This window comes from Rhea pennata, chromosome 22 (assembly GCF_028389875.1).
Source record: "Rhea pennata isolate bPtePen1 chromosome 22, bPtePen1.pri, whole genome shotgun sequence".
NCBI classification, from domain to species: domain Eukaryota; kingdom Metazoa; phylum Chordata; class Aves; order Rheiformes; family Rheidae; genus Rhea; species Rhea pennata.
In genome coordinates, this window is record NC_084684.1 from 8,245,193 (window position 1) to 8,258,860 (window position 13,668).

Below are 13,668 nucleotides of genomic sequence, written 5' to 3' on the forward strand. Positions count from 1 at the left end.
GCGGTAATGATGCGTTATAACGAATCACCTTTTAAAGAAGGAACCCACTCTTTTGGGTCCCACCAAGCCCACGAGCCTCCCAACAGCCCTGTTAGGAAACCCCTGTTCCGACACAGGCCCTGGTTCAGACACCCCTCCTGCTCACTAGGTCTCGTTCGGTAAATTTTTAAAGAACTGAGGTGCTGTTTGAAGACATCTCCTCTCCAGGAGCTATCGAACGAGTACACGTATGCTGCAACTTCAGACAGCCTTTCAAAAAGGAGAGATTTTAACTAATTATGCCCAACTGTATTTTAGAACTTTTAAATTAAGCAAAAGCAACACTCAGGAGTGTGTCTAAGAGGGCAACATCACCTGCCCAAAGCCCCTGGATTCTGACCGTCCACACTTCTGAGCAAATGATATCTTTCAACAGGGTCCCGACGTCAGAGTTTCATTTCAAAAAAAGACATACTAAAAAAATACAGATAGGATCCAGATGCTGGTTTCTACATCTAATGACAAGCAAGTGGATACATATATTGACAGTTTTGGAAGCGCTTCTTTCTGACCAACACCCACCTCTTATGTTAGTTCCTTCATCCCAGAAGGTCACAAATCGAAAGCTGATACATAGGTTAGGTCATGAAGACAATACAAGAACATGCCACATTCTCCACAAGATCCAAACAAGTTCTAATTTGGGAAAAAAATCCCCAAATAAGTATTTTCAAATAAATATAGACCAAGAAAGTGAGTTAAATTCCATCCAGGGTGGGCTCCAAAGCTCTGGCACTTCAGAGGTTGGTACCAGGAAGCTGGCAACGGGATACAAAATTCTTACATGGCATGAAACCTTTTTCCTAACGGCTTCTACCTTAATAAATACGAAATTGAAGTTTGTGATATTCTATAAAATGGGGTGCTCTGGATTTACGTTGTACTGAATTCAAACCTGCTGCCCAAGTCAGCCCGGACTACTAATAATTACAGTGAGCGGTTAAACTTCACTCTGCAGTGGAAGAAGCCGGTGGCTGAACTGCAGCGTGCAGGATACACTGGCTAGACGAGGTTGGAGACCGTGCAATCCTAAAACACAGTATTTTCACATTTTTCTTCTCAAAAATAAAATTTCTCTCTTTTAATATTAGTTTTACTTTTAACAACGCACAATAAACCTCACTCGGACTGAGAGATTGCCTTGAGCCCTGTAAAACCTTAAAGCAACACTGACATGTCTCTGCTTTGAAGCTGAGATATCTAAAGCTGTAGGAATAATGGCCGTGATGTGATTAAATAATTTCATTAACATGGCACGATCACAGGAAGCAGAGGTAACACATAGTCAGAAGACTGGGAACAGTTAACCAAGATGACAGAACTTCTTTTGACCAAAAACAATGTGTCTTCTGTTCGTGAAACGCTTAACTGCTTAAAAATTCTCAGCAGAGAACTCTCAGTAGTAGCGTCACGTAACACACGAAGATCCCAGATAGGGTCAGAATCCCCTCGAGCTAGATGCACATAGAGTTTACAAAATCTCCCAGATTCTCCTGTTTTGGGCCAAGAAAAACATCTAATTAAGCAGTTCCATGACTTAGAGCTAATTTATGGCTTCAGAGGCACGGGTGTCGCCTTTGTTTGAGTCGACCTCTAAACAAACTGGCATGTTGTCCTAACGCCAGATCCTTTGGAAGTCAGGTACCAAATATCTTTGCCCGAAATGTGTTGACTACCATTTAAGAAAGCACTTGTGCATCCGGGGTGTTTTCTCCTCTCTCCCTGGAGAGCTGCTGGGGATTGCAAAGAGCACTCAAGCTGCCTGTCACTAAAATTTCTCAGAGGGCTCCAGGTGATTATGAAGACCCACGTCCAGCGCCATACCGTGGCCTGGGCAGCAGCAGAAGGGAAAGGACGAGCACAAAGGTGTGCGTGACTTTTCACAGCCCCAGCAGTACTGCCCTCTTTTCAACCAGACCCTGCCCGACCTCACTGCAGATGCAAGCTAAGCGTGCAGCTGCTGTACGGTGATGCTCCTTCTCCTTCGCATACACGTGCATGCCAGCCGCAGGCGCCACACTAACTGTAGCGAGCTCCCTTCCCGCTTGAGAAAGGATCGGTTTGCACCCCACAAAGAACAAATCAAGCTTGAGAAGGAACACGTACCTCCGTTCGTAGCCTGTACACCACAGCTGTCCTCCACAATCTTGCTTCCATACTTTGACCATACGGGTGAAGGCTCGGACACACGGCTGCCTGTGCCCCACTATCGCCAGCTCTTGCTCCGCACAAACGTTTGGCCTGTCCCAGAGAAACAGATGTTTACTGGAATCTGCACGCCGCTCAGGAGACTGCAATGCACTCAGCTTAAGCAGCTTAAAAAGGTAACTTCATTTTACTTATTGGAAAGAGGAGGAAGATCTTATAAGCTACATAGCGTTTGACTCCTTGTTTGATCAGATCATACAGGAGCGCCAGGAAGCGTGCCACGTAGACCAGCCGTAAGTCATCCAGTGATTATAAAATATATCCCATCAACCGCCTCCCGGAAACTCACAGGAGCCAGGTCAGGTAAAGAACCGGAATTTCATGCTCCTGTGAAAAGATGCTCTGTTCACAACACGGCACTTGCACCAGCAAAACATACAGTACAACAATAACACCTGTATTTCTCAAAAGCACGGCATTAGGCCTTCAGGAAACAGTTAAGCGTCGAAGGACTCCTACAAAGTAAACGCCCCGATGCAGTACTTTACAGATGGAAAACTGACGCACAAAGAGAAGATCGTTTTGCCTAATCCACCCCATGAATCAGTGGCAGATATGCAAAGCCTTCTCAGTTTTGAATCTCTTCCTTAAAATTAATAAATAAGATTCAGTGAGTATGAATGATTTAGCAGAAAAATAAAATTTATGCCTTATTTCTGTTCTAATTTTAACTCTCTTTCACCAAATATGAGTCTGTAGTTTTTATCTAAGAAAGAAGAAGGAAGTATTTGTCCATGGATTAAGGAGTTGCAAGCCATTCATTATTTGGGACTGTTTCTGGTCACAAAAAATACGTTCCGTAACAGAGGTATAAACTAATTCGGACATGGTAAAGAACAGAGATTGCAGCTGGCCTCTTACTGCTCCAGGACATTCAATCACACTACTGTTACAGAAAGCCTGGAAATGCCTTTAGAATTAACGGCGTGTTTCCCCCCATAGCTTTGCTGGAAAATCTTTCCCTGTCATTCCCACATGTGGCCACTGCAGAGCTGTTCCACCAGCAAAGCCCTGCACACATCAGTTCACTACTATAATAGGCCCAAGTGCTAATGGTGAACGCCAGAGAAGCTGTTGTATTTTGCGAGCGTCTCCGTAGACAGAAAGCACGTTCATCCATTCAACAAATACGAAGGTTTGTATTGGAGGAAGTCTAGAGAAGGGTATGTCCCTACCCTCTGAATGTCCTTTGCTTTTAAGGCACAGATACCTCAACTCTTAGCTCTCTGCACGTCTGGGGGAAAAAAAAAAGAGAGAGAGAGAGAGAGAGAGAGAGAGAGGTGAAAGGAACCACAAAAATGAAGTTGGCAGCAGCAGTGTTTGGTGTAATTTATTACAGCGAAGAGAGGTTTTGGTGTGCCCCAAACAGTGGTTTTGCTTCCAGCAGGCACTGTCTGCAGTGTCCTACGGGAAATGACGATACTTCCCAGTGCCTGGCATTTTCTTTTCTCTGATACCTTGGCACACAGCTCATCTCTAGTGTGCCATCCAAGATGCCCTAGAAGTATTTGTCAAAGCAGAAACACAAAATCTCAGTCACAGGGAGAAAATGTCGCTTTGCAAAACCCCTACCTGCTGAAAAGGAGTCCTTTTTTTTTCCTAACTCAAAAAGTGAAAAACAGAAGGGAGAGTAGTTTGGAGTTAGTACACTCTGCAACGCCTGGTTCACTTACAAAAAGAAACAGAGCAACCCCCCTGCATCAAGAGATCATCTTCTGGCAGGAGACCAAATGTGCAAGGAAATTTTGCAAAGGAGCCAAACAATTAATGCCAAAGTGCAACTGTAACATTTAATTAAAAAGAAAGGATTGAGTGCTTCTAGAGTAACAGCAAAAGGAGAAAAAGAAATATTAAGAGTGCAGTAAGAGAGAGAGTTATACAGGAAAGAGCAATAAAAATAGCAGTTCTGTGAAAAAAGGTCAGACTGTTTACACTACCGTAACTGCCTCTCATGCTCACACAATAGCAACATTTCAGTTAAAACGGTGAATTACCTCCTACGAGCAACGACTATCCAGATTTTCAAGCTTCTATTCACCTTTATGTACATTTGGTACTAGATAAAGAAACAGAACCACCCCTCCCCCACACGCTTCTCCCTCCACCCTTGATTTTTAAAAACTGTACTTTGCTTCTGCTTTATTGTGCTCCTGCTCTACAGAAACACGGGGAATGCTCTTTTCCTGGTACTTACATATGCGGCTGAAGCTTGTTCCCAGGAGCCAGTGAAGATACTTGCGACGCAAGGATGAACAGCAGTGCCAACATGTGCAACTCCATTGCAGCAGTTCCTCTCTCTTCCCCAAGGTGCCTAGAAAGTTTTGCAGCCTTCTCAAGCGGGATTAGATACTTCCTATTCCTCAGAAAAGTCCGCTCATCACTACCTCCTGTTTCTTGCCAGATTCTCTCTTTCTCGCAAAGAGCAACGCTACCGGAGCACGCAGGGATTCTTGCCGGGGTTCACTGGCAGAGCAGATTTATCACTCCTTGATGCTTTCTCCCATATGGCTCAGCTCAGCGAGTTTCTTCAGCCCATGGGAAATCATTACAAGGTAGATTATCACTGAGTTTTTCCCAAAACCAAACCTGGCTTCTTGTGCTCATTTGCTAGTAGCGAAATATGCCGAAGGGACTTTTGCTTCTTGCATTTGCTTCTTGACAAGCTCCAGAGACCTGGTGGCTCACAAGATCTTGGTTCAGTCCAGCAATAAAGCCCCACGTGGGTTTAGCTGATCTGGAGGCCTCGTCCCCTTCATAAAGCCATACACAAATCAGCAATCAGGAAAGGAAGGGAAAACGAGCTGCAGGGAGGATGCTCTCCTGTGCACAGAGAAGTCCACCTCCCAGAGGACTTCTCCAGACGTAGGCAGAATTGTCGTTTAACTCATGCACATAGCTAAAGCCATCCTCCCAGTACTGCTTTCTGACTTCCTCCGGAGACGATACGGAGTGAGGCATCCACAAAGAGCAGCTTTCCTGTATTTCAAGAGAGCAACAAAACCTTCCTCCTGCCCTTCTCAGGTCTAGTTCCCTTCACTCACATGCTCTCTTGTTTCTTTTCTTGCTGACAGTCAGAAATCCCTCCCACCAGCTGTGTCCAACCCCAAAGAGAGGAGGGGGGAAACCCTGCAGCACAGTAGCAGAAATCGCTTGGTTTCGTTGCTCGAAAAGACAGTCCTTTTGCACTACCCAGGGACAACTTCTGTATACACCCTCCAAAACCCCATTCCCCAGCAGGTCTAAAAATACCCCACAGAGATTTAACCTTTCCTATGCATTCTAACAGATGATAAAATTAACAACTTCCCAAGGAAAATCTGATGTGCACGTAAAACTGTTAGGGAAAAATCCAACCTGTAGGCAGAGTGCTATTAAATTATCAGTTCCCTGGGGTGGGGGAATACAGCGGCCAAAGGAGGAGGCAGGGAACAAGACTGAACTGTTTTCTGGCCGCTCTTACCAAACTCCCCTACTCTAAAGGGAAACTGCACAAAAAGGGGAGTTGACAGAGATTAGACTGAAACAAGGCAATGCGTAGAGAAGAAAGGAAAGTGTTTTACTGGGGACTCAGCTGTGCTACCTGAGGAGCGTAGCTGCTATTTGGATTTATTTTAGCCCTTGCAGCTGGCGACACGACTGCCCCGAGGGCCCTTTTCCCCAGAGTATAAGCACCAATAAATACAGGAGCCTTTTGAGGCGCCTGCACAGCCCAGTCTTCAGCACTACACCTTTTCTTTTCAAATACCATTTAAGAACAAGTATTATTCACAATTCTCTTTTTCTTTCAGACTTGGCATGCAGAGAAAACATCCTGTCTGCAACAGACGTTCTGGTTTCGGGTAAAAAGAAAAGCTGTGCCTCTAAGCACATTTCGTGTGTTTATTTTGGACTCCTGTGGAGAATGGTCTGGCTGGCTCGGGATGAAGGATACTGAAATGTTCGCTTTCAGGTTCCTGACTCAAACCAAAGCCAGTCGCGGTCCCATCCCGTGACAGTCAGCTGGCCGCTCTGAAACGACAAAACGGGAGAGAAGTGCCCAGGTCTAATTCTCAGATGGTTCACTGCTGAGCTCCCCCTGCCAGCTCCTCTGCATCCCTCCCCCAAGGGCCTGAAACAGCTATCACGATCATCACTAATCGTTACTGCCAGCCTCAGCAGAGACGGGGAGGACTGAACAGCTCTTAGAAAACTGATTTGCTCCCGACTTCCCTCCAGAAACGGGGGACATACGGCGGCTGAACCAAAAGGAAACGGGAAGAACGCAGCAGTGTGGGGATGCTGCAGCAAAACTCTTCCACCTGAAGAACCTGTTGATGTAAATTCTCTCACCAAAAAGGAAGAGGAAGTAAAGAAGCAGAGGAGCACTGCACCGCCGCTCTAGTGTAGCCCTAGGCAGAATTGACCTTTCGCAAAAAAAGAAGGAAAATAGAAAAAAAATCCAGACTATGCGCTTAAATGAACAACTAAAACTGTAGATGACTTACAAAACAACGCATTCTTCTGAGTGTTGCAATTAGTGTCACAGCTTTGTGCATTGTACCTATGGAAATCAAAGAGAGAAAAAGCTATAAATGTTTCAATTCAGTCTCGAGCAGTGCTGGGAAAAAAGCAGATTTGCAGTATCGTACCCTCACTTTATATTCTGTTGCCTGAAACAGAATTCAGTAGGCATCTTCACTTGTTGGATGCTGAACATACATACGCATTACTGCTCTTGTTCCCGGAGAGTTCACTGGAAAAGGAAGGCAATATACGTAAGATTCTCTAAGTTCAATGCACAGAACTACTGGTTGCGCTTGAAACATATCTTATGCTTACACAAAGAAGTGAATACGAACGTAGAATCTTTCTAAGGCAAACCGTTAGCTAAAATGACCACAGAACTCAAATTTTTCAATGCTTCACTGGAAAAGCCACACTACTTCTACATCAGGAACCCAGGGAGCCGTAGAGAAAACTCCACGGTTCCACCAGCTCTTTGCTCCTTTTTCTGCCTCCCTCCTGTCTCCCTTGCTGGTGAACTTAGTAGGGTAAGTAGAAAGCTGGAGTAGCAAAACAGCATGCTTGGCTGAGAGAGGTGAGAAAAACTAAATCATGACAAAGATACTTCAGAGATACCGTCAGAGAGAAGAGGGTAAAGGCCGCTCATGTTATCACTTAGAAATAAAGTACCTGCCAGATCTAACAGGCAGGAAGACAACATCTTTCATCGCTGCTGCTGCAGAAGAAAGGCGACTGCACAGAAATGCTTCATGATGCTGCAGAGAACCCCCAGCACATCGCACCACCATCTCCCCGAGCACGGAGGACCGCAGCGCCCGGGACGCAGGCGCTTTGCGGAGCACGAGGCAAGAAGGGCAAAGAGGCCACGTCTAGGGCAGTGAGCAGGGTAGAAAGGAGCCTCTTCCCCCGCACACGCAGCTCTGGGGCGGTCAGAGCCTGGAGTGTGGCTCCCTCTCCAGGACACGGCTCAGCCCAGGGCCGGCCTCCGCTGGCAGCCCGAGCCGGGCCGGGGAGAGGAAGGAAGAACTGTCCCGGGGATTACTCCGGTTCCGGGCACCGCTTCCGAACTCAGGTGACAGGCCTGGCTACTGCACGGATAGGAGACGACTCACGAACCAGCTGTGGGCTGCTTTTCGGTGGGGGGGGGGGGGGGGAGGACACACGGACGGACGGACACAGTGACATCGGCCAATCGTCCTCTTCTGCGCTCTGCTACGGGCCACGCTCAGCAGCTCGTCTGGAAAGAGGCGGGGAAACCGAGGGACAAAACTGCTCCGAGCGCACTGGGGGAAGCCGCTGGCTGCAAAGCCAGTTCTGTTCCTTTCTGCGGCTATTCAAAGAGAGCGACGAGCTCTCCCACTAGCCCATGCGGGCAAGGGCTGCACTGCGGACAGGACAGCAGGAAATTCACGGAACGCGTGTGCAAGAAGGGTCTCTGAAATCCAACGCTGCGTGCAAAGCCCGTTTAATACGTTTTCCGTTCTTTACCCGTTCCCGGCCCGCTTGCCAGTTAAAGACGTCATCCCCGGGCCAGAGGAGGGCAGTCCTGGAGGGCGGTGCGACGCCGCGTCCCGCGAAGGCAGGCGCCGGCGGCGGCGGCACCGGCACCTTAGCGCCTTGCCGGCCGCCGCCCCCGCGCCGGGGCCCGCCTGAGCCGCGCCCGGGGCAGCGGAGCGGGGGGCGGGCAGCGCCGCGCAGCGCCGCGCAGCCCCGGCGCGGCTCCGCCCCGGAAGGCGGCGGCGGGAGCCCGGCGCGGCGGCGATGCTGCAGCTCCGCGACTCGCTGGAGGAGGGCGCGGCGGGGGGCGCCGCCGGGGCCGGGGCCGCCGCGGCCGCCGCGGCCGCCGGGGCCGGAGCCGTCGGGGCCGCGCCGCCGCCGCGGCAGACGCTGCGGCCGCTCCGCGTGCGCACCGCCGGCCGCGCCGGCCGCCTCAAGGAGTACTTCGTGTTCCGGGTAGGGCCCGGCCGCCGCGCCGCGCCGTGCCGCGCCGTGCCGGGCCGCGCCGCCGCGCCGCCCCTAACCTTTCCCGTTTCCTGCCGCAGCCCGGGACGATAGAGCAGGCGGTGAGCGAGATCCGCGCCGTCGTGATGCCCGCCGAGGACGGGACGGTGCAGAGCGTGTGGCTGCTCGCCGAGTAAGTGGCGGCGCCGGCGGGGCGGCGCGCTCCCCGCCGGGCCGCGCTGCTGCGCGCCGGCGAGCGGCTTTCGGCGGGCCCGCGCCCCGCGCGTGGGAGCGCCCGGGTGGGCCTCGCCGCCTGGCTGCTCCCCACGCGCCGGGCGGCGCCGGCAGGAGCCCGTCTGCTTGAAAGCAGACCGCTGGAGCGCACTGCGGCCCGCGGCCCGGGGGCTGCGGGGACGCCCGCGAGCCCCGCGCCGCACCGCTGCCCCACGTCCCGAGAGCCAGACTGGGCGACGGGAGCAAACCGCCGGCTGAACGTGCCGCCCGCCTTCGTAGCAGGGAGCTTCGCGCAGGCCTGCGCGCCCAGGCGCTGCTAGAGCCAGGAGCTCCCAGAGCCGCCTGCAGCCGTTGCAGCGTGGCGCGGTGGCAGGGACCGAGCGAGCGAGAGCTTCGCGGCAGGCGGAAAGGCTCCAGCCACTCGCCTAGTCTCGCCGTTAGCACTTACCTTGACTCGACAGGGGTAAACCGTGCTCTCATCAGCTTTACCTTAGGGCTCCTGTTAAAACATTAGGCCGTCACTAATTTGCGTAAAGACGGTTAAATCGGTAACCATAAAAAAGAGCTGTTGCAGATCTTGAAGGTGCTCTTTTTAAATCTGAGCCCGTTACAGCTGGAGTGAAAAGGTGACCTACTCCAGATTGTTCTGAGGATGAAACTGTGTTATAGCTGCAGCCGTTCAGACTGTAGGATGGCAACATGTTTGCGGAAAGGTTACACCTCTTTTTTAAAGTCTGAAGAAACGGACAAGCTTTTGAACGTACAGACTAGTTAAGAAAACTTTCTCCCCTGAACGTGAACAAATATGGTTAGTAACACTTTAGTAAGAACACTATCAAGCTAATAGCACAGTGTTAAACACTTACTGGAGGATTTGTTGGAAACGGCCATCTGTTCCATTTAACATTGAGTAGTTGCAGCACTTGGTCTCAGATAACATGAGGTAGCATTAGAAGCTCTTTAACATCTCAGACTTGTTCCGGTGTTCTTAATATTCTCCTATTTTTGTATTTACATTGTAGCATTCAACCTCTTAGTAGACTGGCTGCTTCAAAGAGGAGGATATAATGGAAAAATTCTGTGTTACCAAGACTTAAGTTTGTTCTCCTCAGTGGCTCTTCTATTTGTCAAGCTATTAAGAAATTCTAGACAGCCAAGAAAACTGCCCAAACTCACAGCCTTTGTTATCTTGCCAGAATTGATCACTGGAATAATGAGAAGGAGCGTCTCGTTCTCATCACAGACTGGTCCCTTCTGATCTGTAAATATGACTTCATTAGCCTGCAGTGCCAGCACGTGACGAGAGTATCACTCAATGCAGTTGATACCATCTCTGTAGGGGAGTTTGAGTTCCCACCTAAATCTCTGAACAAGTAAGTTGACGTAGTACCGTTATCGTAAATAGTTTGAACTGTCAGCCTTTATCACTAACCAGTAGTCAAGTTTAAGAATTCTTCCGTATATTGATGTTCACTAGTGACTTTGTAAACAACTACTGAAACTTCATTAGAAAAATCGGAGAGTAGCTGCTGTCTTGCTGGGACACTTAGTTACATTAGAAGTGAGTCACTCGAGGGCTTTCAGGATGAGATCAATGGATTTTAGAGCAGAAGTTCATCACCCTTATATAATGCAGTAGGTGGCAGTAGTACATCAGCATTATTAGAAAGCTGTATGTAAATATCAGGTCATACTTAAGCGTAGGCTGTCACTGGCAGTACTGTTTAGGCTTTGTGTCCTATATGTCGAATGAGCTTAACCTTTCTGCACTCAGCTTTTAAGTATCTTTACATATTTCAGGGGCTGAATTTCAGCAACAGGTTCCATAACCGGTTGAATTTCTCTTAATTTGCTAGAGGAAAACCTATTATCAAACTAAATTTTAACTTCCAGTTTTAAGCAGCGTTCGTCTTTTTCAGGCAGCACGTCTAATTAAACTTGCTACAAAGACTTAAATGTCTTACCATATCAATTCTGCATTTTTCAATACCAGGCGAGAAGGTATTGGTATTCGAATTCAGTGGGACAAGCAAAGTCGTGCCTCCTTCATAAACCGATGGAATCCATGGTCCACAAATGTTCCATATGCCACGTTCACTGAGCATCCAATGGCAGATGCTGATGAGAAGATTGCATCCCTTTGCCTAGTAAGAAAATCACCTCTTCTGTTCTAGGTGGCTTGTAACAATCAGAGGCTGGACACTACTTTATCCGCTGTATCTTTTCAAAATAATCAAGTGCAAGCAATTAAATCAAAGACACAGAACTTAGTTGTAAGCTAAGTGTCATCATCCTCCAAGTTTTGAGTCTGCAGGGCAGCACAACAGTTTTCCTAATGCTGCAAGTCATTTTTGGTGATTAATCATAGCTGGTTTGTACCAAAAGGATGCTGAAATTTCCAAACATACAATAAATAAATAAATAAATAAAAAGGATGTAAAACGCAAAAGAAGATACGCTTTGCTGCTATTCCTACTTTTGTTTTGTTTATATGATGGGCAGATGCCTGACTTTGCATCTAGAACAACAAGCTAATTAAACAAAATCTATAGCTTCTAAATTTAAACCTTCACTTAGGTGTCTTCTCCTTTTAAATGGTGGCTTTCCTCTGAAGGTTTCTACTTGAAAATGGAATGTTAAATTACTTTAACTTCAGCACATCAGCTACAAGGGCAAGAGAATTCCATGGCCAACGATAAGCAGTATTTGTCACTGATAAATCTTTATGCACCTAGCTCACATATTTAGGCTTATATGTGGACAGTGTCCACACACGAAGTTAACTGCATCATAAAAGGTTAAATGTCAATGTAAAACTTATTACAGAGCGCGAGCTCCAAGACAATTACAACTTTAGTGTTAATCCTTTATACTTAAACATCAGAAGCTCTTTACCTATGAAAGCATAACAGTTTTTAAAAATGGAAAACTAACATCACAGTAATCTTTTCTTTCAGCTGGAAAACTTTAAAACTCAACTAATTCAAGCAGTGAAGAAAGCCCATAAGGAGTCACCATTGCCAGGAAGAGCTAATGGAGTTCTAGTGCTGGAGCGTCCTCTTCTGATTGAAACTTACCTGGGATTGATGTCCTTCATCAACAACGAGGCAAAACTTGGCTACTCCATGACAAGAGGCAAAATTGGATTTTAAGATTTGTTGCATTTAATGTTTTCAAAGCAAAGCAAACTGAAATTAGTTTCCTGGAGAGAGCACACTGTGTGGCAGAATGCTCGATAATCAAAATGAAGTCATGGGAATAAAAGCAAAATCATCAGTTCACATAAGTATCTGATCGTGAAGATTGCTAGAATTCACAGCAGATTAATCTGAAGTGGACACCAGATAGCATCGTTCTTGTATTTTGTACCGAATTTTCAATTCTTACTGGCTCATATGCAAGACTAGTGAACAGTGGTATTTCCTCTTCCATTTCTAGCTATGTGCTTAACTGTGACTGGTATCAGCTACAGACGTTTCACACAAATATCCAAGGTACAACTGTAATATGGCATGAACTTGCTACTGTATCCCTATATATAAGCTCAAATCATGTGGTGTGTTTGGGATTGATTAGCATGGTTCAAAGAGGTATTAGTGACTCAAGATTACAGTAATCTTAACATTTTGATTAATTCCATATCAAGAAATTTTAAAGCTGTGTCATTCTTTAGCAAAACACCAAGTCAGCAAATTTCGTTAAGGCTATACTGCTCTACCATCTGAAAAACAGTGTACTTGAACTATTACTTTATAAACTGAAGTATATCACTGAATAGAAATTCATTAGCTTTTTGTAAGAGTCTCCCTTTCTCAAAACTGAATGTAACTTTAAGGCTTCTCAGTTGCAGCAACAAGCTGCATATACAATCCATATAAGATGCATCTTGAAACAATATAGCCAAAAGCCTCAAACACATTTGCCTTCAGAGTTACTATTTACAGAAAACTTTATGACTTGAATTCTACTTGGATTAGATTTATATTCTTAGAAATTTTTCTTAAATCTACTCTAGTTCGGGACAACAGCAGAGCAGGACTTTGATGTACAGTGCTTAGTTTTATCTGTCTCAGTCTTGATTTACATAACTTTGCACTTAACCTCACACAAATCTTGAGAACAGAATCACTTTCAGATGCCACACAGGAGCTACTACAACCACAGTTGCTCATTATGTTATTGCAACAAGCTTTTTCACTGTGTATGACCTTCTACATGTCATTTTACCATTGCATTTCTCTGCTACTATATGGCTGAATAAAATTCTACGCAGCAGTGGTATTTTTTCCCTGAACTTAAATAAAGTAGATGTATGTTCCTGAAACTTTTGTAAAGTGGAAGTGATGATGGAATGAACGCAACAAACTGCATGCCCTTCTCCAAGTGTTTTCAGAGATATCTATTTAACTTTTGTTAATCTTGTAGTAAAGTTGAATTCAACTTAAGTATTGTTCTTTGTTCTTCATTTTGTGGAGACTGAAGTTCCGCCATTTGTTCCCTACTGAACTGTCCACTCCAATTTGACACTAAACAGTTGTCTGCTCTCTTAACACAGTGGGGTTTAAAGCCCCAACTTCAGTTCCCTGTTGTACAGCACGCCATTCGAAAGTAGCAGATACGATCTTTCTTGAATAACTGCATGTAATAAATCCAGAGTAGTCCTGGCACTACTGCTATTAGTGGTTAACATCTGACTGGAAAAGTAATTATTATAAAATTACTTAATTTGCTTTTTGAACAAAG

General features: G+C 46.6%; 2 protein-coding genes across 11 annotated transcripts in view; one reads left to right on the forward strand and one right to left on the reverse strand.

The window, feature by feature from the left end:
* MEGF6 (multiple EGF like domains 6) overlaps positions 1 to 8,376 on the reverse strand; it is a 114,458-nt gene extending 106,082 nt beyond the window's left edge. For 8 of the 10 annotated variants that reach the window (XM_062593580.1, XM_062593582.1, XM_062593578.1 and 5 more), the window contains exons 1-5: positions 8,239 to 8,376; positions 6,876 to 6,979; positions 6,732 to 6,787; positions 4,442 to 6,255; positions 2,146 to 2,280 (exon numbers count right to left, since the gene is read on the reverse strand). In XM_062593580.1, the coding sequence (XP_062449564.1) occupies positions 2,146 to 2,280; positions 4,442 to 4,527 (221 nt within the window). In that variant the 5' untranslated portion in view covers positions 4,528 to 6,255; positions 6,732 to 6,787; positions 6,876 to 6,979; positions 8,239 to 8,376. Of the gene's footprint in view, positions 1 to 2,145; positions 2,281 to 4,441; positions 6,256 to 6,731; positions 6,788 to 6,875; positions 6,980 to 7,419; positions 7,498 to 8,238 lie in introns of those variants that run through there. The other 2 variants (XM_062593577.1, XM_062593576.1) reach the window with 2 other exon arrangements.
* Positions 8,377 to 8,616: 240 nt separating this feature from the next.
* On the forward strand, positions 8,617 to 13,370 carry TPRG1L (tumor protein p63 regulated 1 like; the record flags this gene model as incomplete). Its single annotated transcript, XM_062593727.1, has 5 exons — positions 8,617 to 8,703; positions 8,793 to 8,884; positions 10,122 to 10,298; positions 10,919 to 11,072; positions 11,883 to 13,370. Coding segments are annotated over 5 exons (705 nt in total), but the record flags the coding sequence as incomplete, so codon positions are not given.
* Positions 13,371 to 13,668: the final 298 nt, after the last annotated feature.